Here is a 21,219-nt window from a genome sequence, read left to right as displayed (position 1 = left end):
AGCTTTCGCAACCAACGGCTGCTTCGTCAGGAAAGAGGGAAGGAGAGGGAAAGACGAAAGGATGTGGGTTTTAAGGGAGAGGGTAAGGAGTCATTCCAATCCCAGGAGTGGAAAGACTTACCTTAGGGGGAAAAAAGGACGGGTATACACTCGCACACACTACACATATCCATCCACACATATACAGACACAAGCAGACATATTCAAAGGGGCCTTTGAATATGTCTGCTTGTGTCTGTATATGTGTGGATGGATATGTGTGTGTGTGCGCGCGAGTGTATACCTGTCCTTTTTTCCCCCTAAGGTAAGTCTTTCCGCTCCCGGGATTGGAATGACTCCTTACCCTCTCCCTTAAAATCCACATCCTTTCGTCTTTCCCTCTCCTTCCCTCTTTCCTGACGAAGCAGCCGTTGGTTGCGAAAGCTAGAATTTTGTGTGTATGTTTGTGTTTGTTTGTGTGTCTATCGACCTGCCAGTGCTTTCTTTTGGTAAGTCACATCATCTTTGTTTTTAGATATATTTAAAACATGCGCTACAGATAGTAGTAATTTTAATGTTAATGCCACCACTTCTTCAAGGATGGAGAAGGAAATCAGCCGTGCCCTCTCAAAGGAACCATCCCAGCATTTGCCTTATGCAATTTAGGGAAATCACAAAAACCCTAAATCACGATGGCCGGACGAGGGTTTGAACCGTTGTCCTCCCAAATGCGAATCTAGTATGCTAACCACCACGCTACCTCACTTCGTTGAACATATTGAGTCCATTTCTCTGGATCTGTGGGAAAACAGATAATAGTGCAACCTTCAATGTTTTGATTTTAATTTTCATACACAGTCACACTATAATTAACATTACTAATGCCAGACAGAATGAACAACTGTGGTAGAGCAAAAATATTAATGAGCAACAGTACAACACTTATTCAGTTAAGCAAGTGAAAGAGCATGCAAACTGAGTAGAGCTTCTTGATGGTGATGTAATATGCACAATACAAAAATTGAAAGATATTAACGATTGAACTTCTACAATGTGGGGTTCCCTTGTCATGAACAAAAAGCATTCTAGTACTGGCAGGTGGTAAAATCTTGGTTTAAAAATTACATACATGGTAGACAAAAGAAACCCAGTATTACACATGTATATCCAAGGGATAATACATTGTTAACATCTTTATTTATATACAGCATATTCTGCTACAACACAAAAGGCATATTCTGCAACAACGCAAAAGTCTTCTCAAAATTAATTCAAGCATACTACCCTCTATACACTGAATTCTGTAACTGTGTAATACTGATGAATTTCACACTTCAGTTATTCATAATTCATGGCAAAATACAGATGTTACTCCTACCAAGACAACACAACAACAAAAACATGCATTCACCTGTTCACACCAGTATCAAAATAAATATTAACCTAGGCTAACTGCTATTGTTTTCCGCACTTTCTTCATGAGTGTTTCATATCTCTCTTCATTTCTGGATGCATGCTTCTTCTTAAGCTTTGTGATATGTGAAGAAATAAGATTCTTTAGTATGTTCCATTGCAGCATATCCAAGTTATGAGTAATACATGATTTTTTGTTCTGATTTCTAAGAGTTTCCTCCATTTTCAAAAATGCAATCAAGTCAAAATGAGTTTTTAACTGAGCAATTTGTCTCTTTACTATCTTCGGTGCACTGATTCTATTTGTTAGTGATTGCGAATCTGTATTAGATGTGTTCTTTACTTTTTTATTTTTTTCTGTAGCAGCCACTGGAAGAGCTACATAATGTACTTTTGGATCCACTTTTTGGGTGTTAGTCAAACTCTTGGTGATGGAACTTGAGTTTTCGATAGTAGAACAATCATATGAAGTATATTCACTACTTGGCTCATTCTTAGGTGATGTCAATTTGAGCATTCTACTGTCTGCTTCTGAGTTCTGATCACTGTTCTTTCTGTTAATCACTACTACATTTTTCCGCATTACCAGCTCTGTAAGGACATAAGATATGAAAATATAGAAAACATGGCTTCAAACAACAAAAATTAATTTGTTACTTACACAGAATTATGGTATATAAACTTTGGTTAATTCATAAAAATGGGGAGAGGGTTTGTACTACACAGAAGAAGTTGGCATTTACCATCTTGCTAACAACGAGGTCGTTGGAGACGGAGCACAAATTCGGATTAGGGAATGATGGAGAAGGAAGTGGCAATGCCCTTTCAAAGGAACTGTTCCACCTTTTGTCTTAAGCGATTTAGAGGAATTATGGAAAACCTAAATCAGGATGGCCGAACTCAGATTTGAACTGTCATCCTCCCAAATGCAAGTCCAGTGTGCTAATCATTGCGCTACCCCACTCGGTGCATTACATGTATAGGTTGTACAATAATATTGATGATGATTACTACATGAAACAAAAAGCAACATAACAAAAGATGATAAACAGTGTACTTCTGGGTGTTTAGCCAAATTTATATCTCCGTTTTTATGAAAATGCAAATATGAACTTGGGTGAACACTTGGAAATACTCCGTTAATCAGTCACATCAAGAAAATCTGAAAGATCATCGAAGGATGATTTGAGGGCTATAATCATTATTAGAAAAAATTATCATTCATTTCATTTAATGCCATAATATGTCTTTTCCAACAGAGACCAACCACCTATTGATGCTTGTTAAATAATGTCTCCCCATGTAGTGGGTAGTTACTTCTTCCATTCTATAAATACTTCAGGACAAAGATAATTAATCTGGAATGTGATAATACAATGAATGGTTTTTCTTGTTATTGGTAAGCACACTGGAGAACCTGTAGGATGGTCATTAGCTCTGCTGTTAGAATAGTATAGTCTCATGGGAGCATATATTTTCCTTTGTTATAGCCAATAAGCTCAAGCTAAGGGCTTTTGAATCAATTTTGCTTAATGAGGTATTAGGATATATTGGCTTTACCCTTCGCTAGAGAGATAGTTTTCTAGGATACTGTGAGTGTATCTGTTTCTAGATTGTGGCAAACTATCCCTGGAATCTTCATTCAAAGTAAATATTTCTATTTCTTTTAATGCCAAATCTGGAAATTTAGATTTAGTACCGATTTTTGCATGTGAATAAAGTGACATTTTGAATAGTTTTAAGAACTAGCTAGGCATATTCAAACACTGAAGAACAGGAAATAAATAAATATCACTAGTTCACCATGCTATCTCCTGCTTGAAAGAATGTTTCTCAATACATGTTTAACATTGACACAAAAAACTGGAGATGGAGAGGGGGGGAAGCGAGTGAATCTTAGTATGAATATTAGCAGTAAGCCTTTTAGCTTAGATGGAGGCACACAGTGCAAGTCGCTTTGATCAGTTCAGCAGGAGATCACATGCATTGAGAAACTGCTGATTTCGTGCTCACTGATTGTGAGTTGGAGGAAGGGCGATGGAGTCACACATCATCTACAAGCAAGCAGGCATACATAGTGGCCCTCAAATGTCAGGCAAGGCCTAGTTCGAGACAGTGAAGAGTTCCAGCTAGTGGCCTTGGATGGACAATGAGCAGCAGCAGCGGATTCTGTGTGACTGAACATCATACTCAGATAAGTGAGTACACAAAAAAGGACTTGTAAAGCTTGCTGGCATGTACCTCTAGACTACAGTTATTGGTTTCCTTCATACATTTGTCTACATGTAACTCTGTCCATCTGTCAGTTGACGCGCTACTGAAATAAAGAGTTCGATCAGAAAAACAGAATCTGCTACTTCCGTGATTTGTGGTCATAGTACCATATGTTATTGTGTATACCAGAATCGTAATAGAGTTATAGGCCATTTTGGCCATTTGTTCTGGTACTGATTGGAGAATCAAGTAAGCTTCACTTATGTTTTACACTTACTCTGGTTATAAACTAGTGCCTATGCCCTTCTGCATCTTCACTGTAAAGATATGCCCATTGGCAAATGACTCCTACATTTAACTGCTTGCGTGTCAAAGGCATATGACCTCAAATCCTGCATCACCTCTGATCTGAGTGTGAGCCATGTAACTATGTTACGACCCACATAGGGTGATGACAAATCATATTACACTGATACACAAACAATTCCATTGCAATTACAGATTTGACTGTCTTCTTTGCATATAAATTGGAAAAGTTTTAGATCTGATTAAACTTAATGGTGGTGAAGTTTGTATAATATATTCTGGCTCAGGTAGTGATTGTAATTACAGGATGATAAGACTACAATAAATGTTTTTGTGAGGGCCTTGTATAAAGCTTGCAGTATGGAAAACAGTGGAACATGCAAATATACAAGGATTGAATGAAAAGTAATGCCTCCACCTTCATTAATTGGGTTTGAATGGGAATATTTTAAGAAATCAAATGCAGAAATAATCCTTATAATGTGATCTTTAATTACCAATATTCATTTTTCCACATAATCACCAGCCAATTGGATACATTTCTGCCAACGATGAACAAGTTTTCTGACGCTGTCACGGAAGAAGTCGACGCACTGTTTCTGCAACCACAGTCTCACAATTCTCTCAACATCTCCGGGTTGTGATGATGTACCCACATTTTGTCCCCTGTCACAATTGAATGGAGAAAGGCTTCACCTTCATTCTCATAATGCAAGAGGAGTTCCTGGCAATTCCAAATCTGTGCACTTTCATTTGAGGAGTCAGCATCCGTGGTACCCACTGTGCACAGATATTCCGATAGCCAAGCAAAAAAATAATGTGACTCACACATTCTTGTGAAATGCTGATTATGCTTGCAATTTCTCTCTGAGTGATACAACGATCGTCCCGAATCAATCTGTCAACATTTTGCTTGTGAAACTTGGTGGCTGCTGTCACAGGACGTCCAACTCTTTGTTTGTCATGCAGGTCAGATGTTCCCACCCCAACATCTTTAAACTTACTCGCCCCCAACTATGCACAGTACTCACATCAACACAATCACCATAAAAACTTCTTCCATTCTCTGAATCTCCTTTGGAGTGACACCTTCTGCTGTCAAGAATTTAATGACTGCACGTTGCTTAAATTTCATTGACCGACCATCTGCGCAGGGTTCCATACTTTACATTGTAACAACACAACCGTTCAATGCTAAGGCTTCCTGCCAGCTGGAGCTGTATAGAAGAGGCTATGGAACAAGCCAGTACTTGTCACATACCAATGCTGCCAACTGTTGAAGACCTACGAAGGTGGAGGCATTGCTTTTCAGTCAACCCTCATACTAAGGGTCTCACTGAGGCCTTCACAGACTGAAATTACCCACCCAACCTTGTACAGAAACAGATCTCCCACGCCTCGTCTCTCTAGTCAACTACTGCCTCCCCCATACCAACCCACTGGCCACAAAGGAACACACTCCTTGTGACTAAGTACCACCAAGGATTGCAGCAACTGAATCACATCGTCTGCCAGGGTCTTGACTACCTCTTGTTGTGCCCTGAAATCAGGAGTATCCTACCCATTACCCGTCTCACCCCTCCCACTGTAGTTTTCTAACACCTGCCACACCTATGCAATACCTTTCTCCATCTCTACTACGGCCCTGCCACCAATCCCTTGCTTTCCTCCCTGAAATATATCTAGATGCAAGACCTGTCCCATACATCCTCCCACTACCACTTACTCCAATCCAGCCACAGGTACGTAGCAGTCCTAACTTGCCACCATCATGTCAATGCATGCTCTCGCAAGCAGTACCACATAATCTCCACCCCTACCCTGCTATCTTGCCTGTTCCCCACCACCGGACCTCAACATTCAATCCATGCTTCTTTCTCACCACCACTACCAATGTCAGATTGCTGTTCCCATCTGGCACCGTTGCTGTCCACAGTCCAGTAACAGCAGCCAGAGACAGTGGTCATGTGTTTGTGAGTGGTGGTGCGTGTGTGTGTGTGTGTGGGGGGGGGGAGTCTACTTCATAAGAAGGTTTTTGGATGAAAGCTAAAATGTATAGCAGTCTTTTCATGGTGCTTATCTGCAGCTCAGTGTCTCCTCTATATGGTTAGTAGCACTCTATCCTTTTCATATTGTTGTTGAACATAAAAATTGGAAGCATTTTATCTTTTTACCAATTTCTATCCTTAGCCCTTTGAAGATTAAGTTTTTATATGCTCGCTTGCTTCTTTCAACTGAGTTATTTTGGAATTGTTTAATTACATGGGTTTTTGAGATAAAACAAGCTAGTGGCTTGCTATTTTCTCATAATTAATTTTATTGTATTTAATTAATTGAGAAGTGTTACATGGAAGTGTATAACTAATATAAAATATTTCCAATGTGTACTACTCTTGAAAACATGGATTTATACATAAAGGGATATTGCGCTCTGCACACATAAACCTAGCATCTTTTCTTTCTTTGTCTTTTCATGTCATATGACTGCATGTGTTGCATGTTCTTTGGCTCTTGGACCCTTGTTCTGCAGCCTGTGGTACTACGTAAAGAAAGTGCCTCTGTGTGAGATTTGGTGGTGCCTCATGTGATGTTGGTCTTCTTTCCTTTGCAGATTTTATGCGAATGCTGTATTTCTCAAGCAACTGCCTCATGAGCTCCAAGCAAAAGTGTAGTAGCTGTGGTTTTTTACCAGTTTGCTTTTGGTAAAGAACATGCCATTCAATACAGTTAAGTCCAAGATGTGAAAGAAAACCTTTTTGTATCAGTTGATTGACTTTTGTGCACATTGAATAGAGCTGATCTGCAAGTCTGTTTTATCCGATGCTCGCATCTTCTGGCTATATTGTATGACAGTATTGCATTTCTTGCTTTTTCTCACCTGTTTCTCTGTTGTTGTTCTCTGTTACAACAATTGTGTGTGTATGAATTGTTGAAAGCATGTGCACTTCTTCCTTATCCATAAACTTTACTGCCAATGTACAATCAGTATGGTGTGATGTAATTTGTTCTTTCTTTCATTTTGAAGGCAAATCAGTTGACACACATTTCCTTTTTGGCCTAACTGTCCCACAGGCAACAGTTCTATTCTTGTGTGGAAAGGAAAACACATCAGTGGTTGTATATGTTATCAGCATTGTTGAGGTACGGTTTCAACAGAGTAGTTACAAGAGTGCCAGACACACCACGACCCCAAGTATCTTCAATTTCTGTTCCTCCTCCTGTGTACATTACTAAATCTAAAATAAATCTAGTTTCAACGTCATTCAATATGAACAGTTTTATTCCAAATCTGTGCCTTTTGCTTGGTATATGCTGTTTGAAAATGTCTACCTTTCCACAGCATTAGACTCGTCAATATACAAATCTCAGAATGGATTTAGAATTGACTTGAATTTCACTGTTACGAAATTTACAATATACTTTATTTCATGAAGCCCATTCATCCTCTCAGCATCTCCCAGAACACCTGCACGACTGAAATATACCATTCTTAGAACTGTCAGAAACCTGTTCCTAGGTATTACTTTCGAAAAGAAAGATGTTTCAGTCAATGAGTCTGTACACCAGTCGTCCTTTAGTCTATTCTTTTTTATGTGAACCTTCAGAATGCAGAGTGTTAAATGTGATACATCTAGTCTGAGTAGTATTTCCCCGGAAGATCCTCGAGATTGTTCATATACTACTTTGTATATTTGCCTGTCAAATATAAGCTCAAAGCATTCACTTTCACTAGGTTCCTCACTTACAAGGACACCCAAGTGCGAGGTCACAAAAAGCCAAAGATGTTTACAGCATTTGATGTCCCACATATTGTCCACCATGCAACCAAAAGATTGGCAGCTAATGGCAACATGGGGCAAGACTGGAGATATTCAATGGTGAGCACAGCATTAGGCTATGGAGCATAACTGCACTGCTTAGTTGACAAGTAACTTGCTACCGTGCTTGTGGTATCAATACAAAGCACAGCAATGGCAATGATAAACAAAGCAAACATTGCACTATGTCTACAACAGGTAGACTTTTGTCAGAAAGGAACCCAAGGAATTTTGCACAGTAAGAAATGGCAGGTGAAATATTAGCATTTCTGCAAGGTGAGGCAGTGGAATGTGCAGTTTTCAAAGAAAAGTAGTAAACACACACACACACACACACACACACACACACACACACACACACAAAAGAGAGAACAGATTTCGAATAAGTCTGCAGCAATATGACCATGTAGTACATAAGAAAAACAAAACATATTCAAGAGAGGACAAGCCACACTTGGTACAAAAACTGATGTTTGCACATTTCAACGATACTTGATACAGTTTATAACATGTGCCCAAGTGTGACCTGCTGTGTCATGCACACAAAATTGTGCACAAGACAGATTACAGCAATTTCAAGAGAAGCAGTGGATGGTTGCATAACTTCAAACAGTGCTCCAGAATTGGAAGAAATGAGTTAATGAAATTTCAAACAAATCATCAATTTGACAATGCACAGCCAACTGTGGAATCAGCCCAAAACTTTGTAGATGAAATAAACAAACTTATCCCATTGTTCAGTAAGGAATTTTTTTTCAGCTCTGACTAATTCGGAAATGCTTGTGAGAGGAACTAATTAGAGATACCACGAGAGTTGTACCAAGATGAACTAATGTCAGTGCCTTAATGCATTTGCAAACATTTATGCCAGCTATTAATCTGAATGATAAACTGGCTGGAAAGTTATTTACTGTGCTGCGGGAAGTTGGATGGTGCTCTACCCCTACAATTCGTTCTGTGTGTGTGAGATATCTTGCAAGGGCAGTAGGGAATATTTACATCACAGTAAGAACAGTGGGAAAATGGGGATAAGAGAACTGCAACTATGATACGAGCACTGCTTTTAGCCAATAGCTGGTCACAATAACTTGCTTGTGCTTGACTCCTGGTTTGATTGCAAAAGTGACCCTTCTTTAGAGTAAAACATCTTTCCTTGGGAAGTTATTTAATGGGATAGATAAAAAAATCTACTCACCAAGTGGCGGCAGAACACACACACAGAAGACTGTTGTAACTGGCAAGCTTTCGGAGCTAGTGGCGCCTTCTTCCGGCAGAAGGGTTGAAGAGGCAGGAAGAAGGGTGAAGGAAAAGGACTGGAGAGGTCTAGGAAAAGGGGTAGATTTTGGGAAAGTCACCCAGAACTGCAGACCAGGGGAGACTTACTGTATGGGATGAGAAGGAAAGATTGATCATTGGGGACTGCATTGGATGAGATTTGAAAACCTGAGAGCTTAAAGGTGGAATACAGGGTAATATGCAAGACAGAGATTACTATTAAAACATTGTGTATGAGTTAATAAGAGTGAAAAGCTGAGTGCATTGTATGTAACAGAGTTGGGAGGGGGGGCTGTGAAAAACAGACAGGAAAGACAATGGAAGATTTAGAAAACGCAAATGGAGTGAAGCAAAGAGTAGTTACAGTGAAGAAAAGCTGAGACAGAGGAAATTAACGTAAATTAAGGCCACGTGGGTGGCGAGAACCAAGGACATGTTGTAGTGTTAGTTCCCACCTGCGGAGTTCTGAGAAACTAGTGTCTGGGAGAAGAATCCAGATGGCACGTGTGGTGAAACAGGTGCTGAGGTCACAAATGTCATGTTGTAGAGCATGCTGTTTCGCAGGTGGCTCTTCCTTTGATAATATATGTTTGACTGGTTACAGGGCTCTTATAGGTGGTGGTAGGAGGGTGCATAGGGAAAGTCTTGCACTGGGAACGGTCAAAGGGGTAGGAGCCATAGGGTAGGTAGATGGGCGCAGAAGGAGCATAGGGTCTGACAAGAATATTGCGGAGATTGGGAGGCCGATGGAAAGCTATTCTAGGTGTGGTAGGCAACATTTCAAACAGACAGGATCTCATTTCAGGGCAGGATTTCAGGAAGTCATGTTGAAGTACTTGATTAACACATTCTGCACCAGGATAATACTGAGTCACCAATGATGTGCTCAGGAGCTGTTTTGTGGAGGGATCAGTCGTACAAGGATTGGATGTGATGGGCCAAGAAATCTGCTTTTTAACTATGCTGGTGGGATAATTACGTGCAATGAAGGTTGAGGTGAGAATGGTGGTGTACTGTAAAGAGTCTGCATCTGAACAAATACATTTGCCTTGAATGCCAAGGCTGTATGGAAGGGAACATCTGACATGAAAAAGATGGCAACTGTCAAAATGTAAGTACTGTTGTTTGTTGGTAAATTTAATGTGGATGGAAGTGTGTAGCTGGCCTTCAGTGAGGGCGATATTAACATCAAGGAAAGTGACATGGGATTTTGTCATAACTGACTGTTTTTGTTGTTATATCAGCCTAAGTAGCCATTTCTCCTTGGAAAGTGTGTGACATTGCAATTCATACACCTGGAACCACCAGACAAATTCGGCCTCTGGATTTTTTTTTTTTTTTCCCTCCCATGCCTACAAAACATATTATCGCACCATCTGCAGCTACGCCTTAAAGGGTAGCCAGTTTCAAGATAAGTTCCACCACAGACTGTTTCGCTTTCAGTTGCATGCCACCAGTTATCACCCCATTACACCAATATGATTCTACTATTTTTTGCATTCTTTAAGAGTGGATAACTGTCTAAACATCCCACATGGTTTATAACTTCCAAAGCATTCGCCTTTGATCCTGATGGTGCAAACATTTGTGATCACTGTGGTGTGCCATTTTTCATTCAGTGTTCATGGTGCAAGTTAATGATTTGTTTTGAACATTTATTGAATGTCAACAATGTCCATTTTGTGAAGTGTACATGTACATCCCATAGAAGGTCGATCTCTGCACCTCCCAGACACCCATTTTCTGTTGCCCTCCTGATGCACAAGGTGAGTCATTACAAGCTAATATTTTTCCTGTTATAGCTCTTACCACAACACTTTCAAATGAGCATTACTAAAGGTATAACTTGTGACCTCACATTCAAGGGGTTCCTTGTTAGTCCATAATGAGGATTCACTCCAGAATTATTATTCGAGAAACTGTAATTCTGAGGGGTAAACATGCCTTATGTCAGCTATTTGTATTCACTGTTTCTGACCTTCCGCTTCTTTCTCACCTGCAAAGGGCCTAGCACATGAATAATTTCAACATCACTCAAAGAATCTTCTCTTTCTCTTGGTAATACCTCACAATATTCATGGTTTTTGAAATGACTACCATATTCTGCAGCGGAGTCTTCATTTAGCAGTATTTCTCTAATTTCATTGTCACTTAAACCTTTTGAATGCGTCATGCTCATCGAATACAAAAACAAAAGAATCAAATTTACTTCCTGTAGACAGAATGTATACAAGGCCTCCTGAAAACGCAAATTGATCCAGATACTCGCAACAGGTTTCTGTACCATTCAGTCGCAGAAGGGAGCAATTGTACCAATACAGCATCAGATGCAGGTGACAGAAAAGCAAAAGCAAATCTGTACGGTCACAGGTAGTGGGGACAATATCGCTGCCGCCCCACTGGTATGACCACTATCTGCAAAGGATTAAATGACATGCTTTTGTGTACAGGCATCTGTTACAAAATGACCAGGAAGTGACAAAACTACATGATATTTTTCACACAATTGTCTGGGCGCCTTGTTCTAGCTCTGTTACTAGTTGCCAAGGCTCCTTTCCTTGAATAATGAATACAGCAATGCAATGTGTGTATGAGCTGGAAAGCATCATGCTGATACACTTTTCTACATTGCTCACTCACTTCCTTGAATACCCATTTTCCTAAATTTATCACTGCATTTATGGAATGGACTAAATTACTATACACATCCTAACAACTGAAAAAGTATCCTTTCACACAGTTCCAATAAAAAAGTAGTATTCAAATAAAAGAACCTCATATTTCTTCCTCCACTTTATTCATCCAGTCCTATGTTCTCAAATTTCATGGAGAACCAGCCTTACCTGTTTATATGGCATTATTATGGTGGGGTTGCCACTTCGAAAAGGTACTTTAAAGCTATTGCCAAGGGCACCTCCCCCTCCAGGGAGGACTGATGTAACTCCCCCCCCCACCCCCCTCCCTCCTGCCACTCTTCTGTCTACATCTACAGTCTCACTGAAATTACTGGTTAGCTGACACCTGTCACTTGCGCTTACAGTGTAGCCCCATCGACTGCAGCTCTGTTGTAGGTGATGAAAAAACATAACAAGTCATTTCACAAATGCCGTTACTTAGCAGTGTGGAGCAATGTTGGCAGCAAAGATCATGAGGTATAACGAGAATGCAAAATTCTCTGTTGACAACTGTTTTTAAGTGAGCAATGATTGAATTGCAGCAAATGACACTTTTTCTTGCCCCGAATTTAAACTTAGGTCCTAGCTTAATCACAACTTCATGATGTGCAATGTATTTGATGAAATGGTTGCCAACAACCTGCAGCAGAAGTATTAATCATGCTTGCTTTGTTCATGGTGATTAAAGTTAACCTCTATGAGCAAATTCAAGACAGAAAAATTTCAGTTTCTGTGCTAAAAGCAAACTGTAATTTCTTGCTTTCAGTAGTTACCTGACACTAGCCTCATACTGGCTACACAAGTTGGCATCATTGTGGCATGTTTTGTAGGTGGAAGTATCTGACAGCTGACTCCGTCAGCAGAGACCCATCCCTTTCCAGTAATCCAGCAGGATCTCCAGTCACTACTCAAATCCTTAGGCCCATGCCAGAACCTCTCCCCAGAGTCCATCTCTCTACTTACCCCTACCACTCCAAGCACTCCCACCTCCTACATGCTTCCTAAAGTCCATAAACTCAATCACCCAGGACGCCCCATTGTGGCCGGATACTGTGCCTCCACTGAGAGAATCTCTGCTCTCGTAGACAAACACCTTCAACCTATTACCCGGAACCTATCCTCCTATATAAAAGATACCACCCATTTTCTCAACCGACTCTCCACAGTTCCTGTCCCTTTACCACACAGTGCCCTGCTCGTCACTACTGATGCCACCTCCCTGTACACTAACATTCCTACTGCCCATGGCCTTACTGCTATCAAACACTACCTTTCCAGATGCCCTATGGATTCCAAACTGACAACCTCCTTCCTAGTCTCCATGACCAACTATATCCACACCCACAATTACTTCTCCTTTGAAGGCATTACCTACAAACAAATCCGCGGTGCGGCTATGGGCACCCGCATGGCACCATCCTATGCTAACCTATTCATGGGCCATTTAGAGGAATCCTTCCTAAAACCCAGAGTCCTAAACCCCTCACCTGGTTCAGATTCATTGATGACATCTTTTCTATCTGGAGGGAAGGTGAGGACAACTTATTCACATTCCTCCAGAACCTCAACAACTTCTCCCCCATTTGCTTCACCTGGTCCTACTCAACCCAAAAAGACACCTAACTAAATGTTGACCTTCACCTCAGAGATGGCTACATCAGTACCTCCGTCCATATAAAACCTATTAACCACCAGCAATACCTCCACTTTGACAGCTGCCACCCATTCCATACCAAGAAGTCCCTTCTATACAGCCTAGCCACCTGTGGCCATCGCATCTGCAGTAACGAGCAGTCCCTGCCAAAATATACTAAGGGTCTCACTTAAGCCTTCACTGAACGTAATTATCCTCCCATCCTTGTACAAAAACAAATCTCCTGTGCCTTATGTTTCCAGTCTCCCACCACCTCCCAAAGTCCCACAGTCCGGCCACAGATTCCCCTTCATAACTCAGTATCATCCGGGACTGGAGCAACTGAATTACATTCTCCACCAGGGTTTTGATTACCTCTCGTCGTGCCCTGAAATGAGGAATCTCCTGCCCATTATCCTTCTCACCCCTCCTACCGTGGTATTCCGCCGTCCACTGAACCTACACAATATACTTGTGCATCCTTACACAACCCCTGCTCCCAGTCTCTTACCTCATGACTCATACCCCTTTAATGGACCTAGTGCAAGACCTGTCCCATACATCCTCCTACCACCACCTACTCCAGTCCAGTCACTAACACCACCTATCCCATCAAGGGCAGGGCTACCTGTGAAACCAGTCATGTGATTTACAAGCTAAGCTGCAACCACTGTGCTGCATTCTATGTAGGCATGACAACCAACAAGCTGTCTGCTCGTTTGAACTGCCACCGACAAACTGTGGCCAAAAAACAAGTGGACCACCAAGTTGCTGAACACGCTACCAAACATGATATCCCTCATCTCAATGACTGCTTCACAGCCTGTGCCATATGGATCCTTCCCACCAACACCAGCTTTTCTGAACTGCACAGGTAGGAACTTTCCCTGCAATACATCGTACATTCCCGTAACCATCCTGGCCTCAACCTTCGCTAGTCACTTTCCTCACCCATCCAGCCCCCTCCCTGTTTCCATTTCAGCACTACACAGCCGTCATTTCACTGCCACACCCAGTCTTCTAATTTCTTTTTATTTCTCTCCTTTCTGCTACTTACCCCCTCCTCCCTCTGCACCTTCTCTCCTGCCCTCTGTCTAAGCTGCAACACTTAGCTGTCCGCCACTCCCACCATACCATCCCTCCCACTCCCTGCCCCAGCCTCCTCCTTACCCCCACCCAGTCGCCACTCCCATCATGCACTGGTGCTGCTGCTCACAGTGTGGTTTCAGCTCTCTGAGACTGCAGACGTGTCTGCAAGTTGTGTGTGTGTGTGTGTGTGTGTGTGTGTGTGTGTGTGTGTGTGTGTGTGTGTGTGTCTACTGCTGAGAAAGGGCTTAATGGCCGAAAGCTATAATTGTGTGAATCTTTTTGTTGTGCCTAACGCGACTCAGCATCTCCACTATATGATGAGTAGCAACTTTCCTTCTCTGGTATTGTTACATTCCATCCTGCATTTTCCACTGTTTAATTTGATATGTGGTACATTAATTTTCCTTGTAAAGACATCTAGGAAAGAGAGAGACTACAAAAAGTAGTTGCTGAAAATGGAAAGCAAGAACTGGGTGAAAGATATTGGAATGCAAGTAAAAGGACAGTGACACAAAAGCTTGATTGAGGTAAAAATGGTAAAGCTGTCATCAACACAAAGACTGGTATAAACAACAAAGTGCTTTACTAGGCAGGGATGTATTAAAGATGATATATCCTTGTTTCCTCCAACCCTCTGAACATACTTATCTAGCCAGTTACAGGTGGACTTTCAATTTAATGTGAACTCTAAGCCAAAGTGAAATTCTGCATTTTTCGCATTAACAAACACTGTCAAAGCTGAAAGAAAAATGACAGATAAAAATACTTGGACGCACTGTGAACCAAATCTCTGGCCTCTGGAGCAACAAGTCTGTCACTTAAACACTGAGTTAATTTTGAGCTGCATATACCAACAAGTGAGTGCAGTAGCAAAAAATATATATGAGCCAACAAAGCATTTGTTATATTAACTTTTTGGCAACTGATAAAGAAGGAATTGTTGTTCTACAGTATCAAAACTCCACAGTTTGAAATGTTTATGGCAACACCCCTCACTCCTTTAAGTAATAATACTGCTTTTCATTTCTAGCTGTGTAATGGAAAAAAAAAGAACAACGTGATGACACTTCCTATCAAATTATATAACAGTGTAAAGGAGGAAGAATGCAGAAAGATTGGGTGGGGTAAGCGGAGGGGGGTGGAGAGGAGGGGGGGAGGGGAGGAGAGGGAGAGGGACCGACAGAAAAATTCAACACAAAAGTATTCAATAATAATCTTATGAAGTAATACAACAAACCTCCAAGATCTTCCTTCAAAGGCATAGTTGTTTTTTTCTGTGACACATGGTCCAAGCTCTCTGCTGGTATACCTATCTTTTCAAACTGCTGAGAGCATTTCTCCACATTTTCTGCTGGAGAGCTGTCACCTACTATCTCAATAATATCATCATCATCATCATCATCATCATCATCACCACCACCCTCAACATCATTATCATCAGATGCATCCAACAGTTTGTCTATACTGTTGCCAGAAACGCTTGCCTTCATCCCAAATCTGAAGGGAAAAACAAAGTCAACATACAAACATACATGACACAATCTTAGATAGTTACTTACAATACAACTGGATACATGCGAAGAAATAAAATATTTAGCAAATAGAGGTAATTCAGGAGTAGGTTTAATAATGAGTAAAAAAATAGGAGTGCGGGTAAGCTACTACAAACAGCATAGTGAACACATTATTGGGGCCAAGACAGACACGAAGCCCACGCCTACTCCAGTAGTACAAGTTTATATGCCAACTAGCTCTGCAGATGACGAAGAAATTGAAAAAATGTATGATGAAATAAAAGAAATTATTCAGATAGTGAAGGGAGATGAAAATTTAATAGTCATGGGTGACTGGAATTCGGCAGTAGGAAAAGGGAGAGAAGGAAACGTAATAGGTGAATATGGATTGGGGGTAAGAAATGAAAGAGTAAGCCGCCTGGTAGAATTTTGCACAGAGCACAACTTAATCATAGCTAACACTTGGTTCAAGAATCATAAAAGAAGGTTGTATACATGGAAGAAGCCTGGAGATACTGACAGGTTTCACATAGCTTATATAATGGTAAGACAGAGATTTAGGAACCAGGTTTTAAATTGTAAGACATTTCCAGGGGCAGATGTGGACTCTGACCACAATCTATTGGTTATCAACTGTAGATTCAAACTGAAGAAACTGCAAAAAGGTGGGAATTTAAGAAGATGGGATCTGGATAAACTGAAAGAACCAGAGGTTGTACACAGTTTCAAGGAGAGCGTAAGGGAACAATTGACAGGAATGGGGGAAAGAAATACAGTAGAAGAAGAATGGGTAGCTGTGAGGGATGAAGTAGTGAAGGCAGCAGAGGATCAAGTACGTAAAAAGACGAGGGCTAGTAGAAATCCTTAGGTAACAGAAGAAATATTGAATTTAATTGATGAAAGGAGAAAATATAAAAATGCAGAAACTGAAGCAGGCAAAAAGGAATAAAAACGTCTCAAAAATGAGATCGACAGGAAGTGCAAAATGGCTAAGCAGACATGGCTAGAGGACAAATGTAAGGATATAGAGGCTTATCTCACTAGGGGTAAGATAGATACTGCCTACAGGAAAATTAAAGAGACCTTTGGAGATAAGAGAACCACTTGTATGAATATCAAGAGCTCAGATGGAAACCCAGTTCTAAGCAAAGAAGGGAAAGCAGAAAGGTGGAAGGAGTATATAGAGGGGTCTATACAAGGGCGATGTACTTGAGGACAATATTATGGAAATGGAAGAGGATGTAGATGAAGATGAAATGGGAGATACGATACTGCGTGAAGAGTTTGACAGAGCACTGAAAGACCTGAGTTTAAACAAGGCCCCGGGAATAGACAACATTCCATTAGAACTACTGATGGCCTTGGGAGAGCCAGTCCTGACAAAACTCCACCATCTGGTGAGCAAGATGTATGAGACAGGCGAAATACCCTCAGACTTCAAGAAGAATATAATAATTCCAATCCCAAAGAAAGCAGGTGTTGACACATGTAAAAATTACTGAACTATCAGTTTAATAAGTCACGGCTGCAAAATACTAACGCGAATTCTTTACAGATGAATGGAAAAAGTAGTAGAAGCTGACCTCGGGGGAGATCAGTTTGGATTCCGTAGAAATATTGGAACATGTGAGGCAATACTGACCCTACGACTTATCTTAGAAGCTAGATCAAGGAAAGGCAAACCTATGTTTCTAGCATTTGTAGACTTAGAGAAAGCTTTTGACAATGTTGACTGGAATACTCTCTTTCATATTCTGAAGGTGGCAGGGGTAAAATACAGGGAGCGAAAGGCTATTTACAATTTGTACAGAAACCAGATGGCAGTTATAAGAATCAAGGGACACGAAAGGGAAGCAGTGGTTGTGCAGGGAATGAGACAGGGTTGTAGCCTCTCCCCGATGTTATTCAAGCTATATATTGAGCAAGCAGTGAAGGAAACAAAAGAAAAATTCGGAGTAGGTATTAAAATCCATGAAGAAGAAATATAAACTTTGAGATTCGTTGATGACATTGTAATTCTGTCAGAGACAGCAAAGGACTTGGAAGACCAGTTGAACGGAATGGATAGTGTCTTGAAAGGAGGATATAAGATGAACATCAACAAAAGCAAAACGAGGATAATGGAATGTAGTTGAATTAAGTCGGGTGATGCTGAGGGAATTAGATTAGGAAATGAGACACTTAAAGTAGTAAAGGAGTTCTGCTATTTGGGGAGTAAAATAACTGATGATGGTCGAAGTAGAGAGGATATAAAATGTAGACTGGCAATGGCAAGGAAAGCGTTTCTGAAGAAGAGAAATTTGTTAACATTGAGTAAAGATTTAAGTGTCAGGAAGTCGTTTCTGAAAGTATTTATATGATGGAGTGTAGCCATGTATGGAACTGAAACATGGACGATAAATAGTTTGGAAAAGAAGAGAATAGAAGCTTTCGAAATGTGGTGCTACAGAAGAATGCTGAAGATTAGATGGGTAGATCACATAACTAAAGAGGAGGTATTGAATAGGATTGGGGAGAAGAGGAGTTTGTGGCACAACTTGACTAGAAGAAGGGATAGGTTGGTAGGACATGCTCTGAGGCATCAAGCGATCACCAATTTAGTATTGGAGGGCAGCGTGGAGGGTAAAAATTGTAGAGGGAGACCAAGAGATGAATACACTAAGCAGATTCAGAGGGATGTAGGTTGCCGTAGGTACTGAGAGATGAAGAAGCTTGCACAGGATAGAGTAGCATGGAGAGCTGCATCAGACCAGTCTCAGGACTGAAGACCACAACAACAACAACAGCAGCAAAAATGTTATTGATCATGGCCCCATCATTTTCTGTCAAAGGTAAGATACACAAACATGACCATACACCAAAGTAACATACAAAGATTAGATTCAAATCTATATGATCAATGTTTAGTTGCAAATATAAAGAATAATACATCTGATGATAGTGAATCTAGATAAAGAGGCTGTTTGCCTTACATTGAAAAAGAAATGTGTTCTAGCGGAGTACGGCCTTTCAAATTGGAACAACTGCTATGTCAATAGCATACTTAAGCAACCAGATGCTATAATGTCCATAAACAGTCCGGGTGGGTAATTGTTACTTGTATTTATATGACGTATTCATGAAAAGATAAGTAACTTTGTTTTCTCAATAGAAAATCTTGTTGTAAAAGGGTAAGAAATTTTTACTTTTACATCCAATATACATTTATACTGTTTAATGTAAATATGTCATTTCTCCTTCAACATTCTCGGTATTATTATAAAAATTGTGAATCACTGATAGCTGTAATTCCTACTGACTAAGATGCCCTGTATTTCAGAGTCAGTCTGATATGATGAAGCTATTCTAAGTGTACAACCAAAATGATTTCTGTTAGCCAATGGAATTTTAAATTAACATAAAGTGGGTTCCTTTTAGATGGTGTAGTCTGACAGTGTTCTTCCATCTTCCAACTGATCGACTGGAAAATAAGATAATGTTTGTCTGATATGATTCCTTCCTTGTCCTGGATGTTTTCCTGCACAGTCTCTATGATGTCAGCCTTTGGGTGAATTGCTCCATTTTCAGAACAATAATTGAGAAGATATTCTGAAGTTTCAGGCATCTATACATTATAATATTCCTTCTCTTCGATTTAAAGATCTGATTAAATATGTATTCCTGAAAAGTGACAGATATTAGACAACAGTTATTCCTGTTTCTGCTCTAGTTTTGTGTACATAGTTTGAACTCTGAATAGCTTTACTTTGCACACCAATGGAGGCTATGTCTGGAGATTGATTGATTGATTGAGGGGGGGGGGGGGGTTATGGGACTAAACAGTGAGGTCATCAGTCCTGCAATTCAAAAGTTACTTGTATAAGGTGTAAGATAGAGACTATACTAAAAGTGGCTCGAACCAGTCAGAGGGATCCAACAATAAAACGAGGAAGTTTAAACACATACAGCAGAAGTTATAAAAGGGCATATCAAATCTAAAAACTGGGAAAACAGAGGGATAAAAGAGCGGTCTTTACAGGGGAGATTGGTCAAGGGTCCCAGACTTAGGAAACAAAGAGAGGGCACAACGCAACCACCCTGCCCCTGCTCCAGGAGCAAAGCAAAACTTTATAGCTGAAAATATAAACCACTTTGATATTGGAAATTGAGAACCAGTTCAAGCATCCATGAATTGTCTGCTAATATTACAGACAAGGAATCTGAAAGGGTATACTTAGTATGAAGGGTCAAAAGGAGGAGACATTCCAATAATACATGGGATATTGTCAGTCTGGTCACACAGTCACATTGTGGGGGTGGCTCGTTATGCAAGAGAAAACAATGGGTGAGACTAGTATCACTGATGCGTAGACGGCATATGACAGTGGACTACTTCTGAGAGGAGTGGACGGAAGAGTGCCAAACTGCAGTAGTCTCCTTGACTGTGTGAATATTATTACTGAGAGCAGTAGCACACCAGATGACGTTCCACTTTTCGACAAAGAGAGATTTGATGTGTATCATGAAAGGGAATGGGGTAAGTACTGCCTTTCTAGCCAAACGGTTAGCCGGTTCATTCCCTGGGATGCCCACATGACTTGGGACCAAAAGGAAGACAACGGAGCAGGTAGCGTGGCCAAGGGCAGAGAGAAGGTCATGGATAGCAGAGACCAAAGGGTGATGAGAGTAGCATTGGTCTATAGCCTGCAAGCTGCCCATTGAGTCAGTACATATTAAAACACTGTGGAGGGAGGCCTGAGTAACAAATTGGAGAGCCCTATTAATGGCTAACAGCTCTGCTGTGAACACACTACATGATCCTGGCAGTAAATGATGTTCCATGCCAGTAGGTGATGTAAAAGTGTCTCCTGCCTTATACGCCATTTTAAAACGATCAGTGTAGAAGATGACAACACTCCCCCCCCCCCCCCCCCTGAACTCTCCAAGGATGGAATGTACATGACACTGGGATATCATAGGGGCAACAGAGACCTTACGACACTGAAATATGTCACTCCTAATCTGTGACCAAGGCACCATAGAAAGGGGGGGAGGGGAGGAGGGAGGAAATATACAGGGCACTTTCCAGTGAGTGGAGATGGAGATCCCAACAGAGAGAAGTGAGATGCATTCCAACTGACAATCCCACCTAAGGACGGGTATCAAGAGGGAGACATTCCTCATTTGCAATGATGAGGAGGGGGTACACGGGAAGGTCAGGGAATTGTCGAATGGTGGTTGTGTAAGAGACCACGAGTTAGTTCCATTGTATTTGTAGATGTGGAATCCCTGCTCGCTGTGAGGAGACTTTAGATGGGACAAGT

General features: G+C 40.9%; 1 protein-coding gene across 1 annotated transcript in view; it reads right to left on the bottom strand.

The window, feature by feature from the left end:
- Nucleotides 1-908: 908 nt before the first annotated feature.
- Nucleotides 909-21,219, bottom strand: part of LOC126198549 (uncharacterized) — a 78,549-nt gene continuing 58,238 nt past the window's right edge. The window contains exons 5-6 of the mRNA XM_049934971.1: nt 15,640-15,899; nt 909-1,983 (exon numbers count right to left, since the gene is read on the bottom strand). Of these exons, the coding sequence (XP_049790928.1) occupies nt 1,418-1,983; nt 15,640-15,899 (826 nt within the window). The 3' untranslated portion in view covers nt 909-1,417. The remainder of the gene's footprint in view (nt 1,984-15,639; nt 15,900-21,219) is intronic.

Source organism: Schistocerca nitens, chromosome 8 (assembly GCF_023898315.1).
Source record: "Schistocerca nitens isolate TAMUIC-IGC-003100 chromosome 8, iqSchNite1.1, whole genome shotgun sequence".
In the NCBI taxonomy this organism is placed as follows: Eukaryota; Metazoa; Arthropoda; class Insecta; order Orthoptera; family Acrididae; genus Schistocerca; species Schistocerca nitens.
This window is presented reverse-complemented; position numbering and strand designations above follow the sequence as displayed.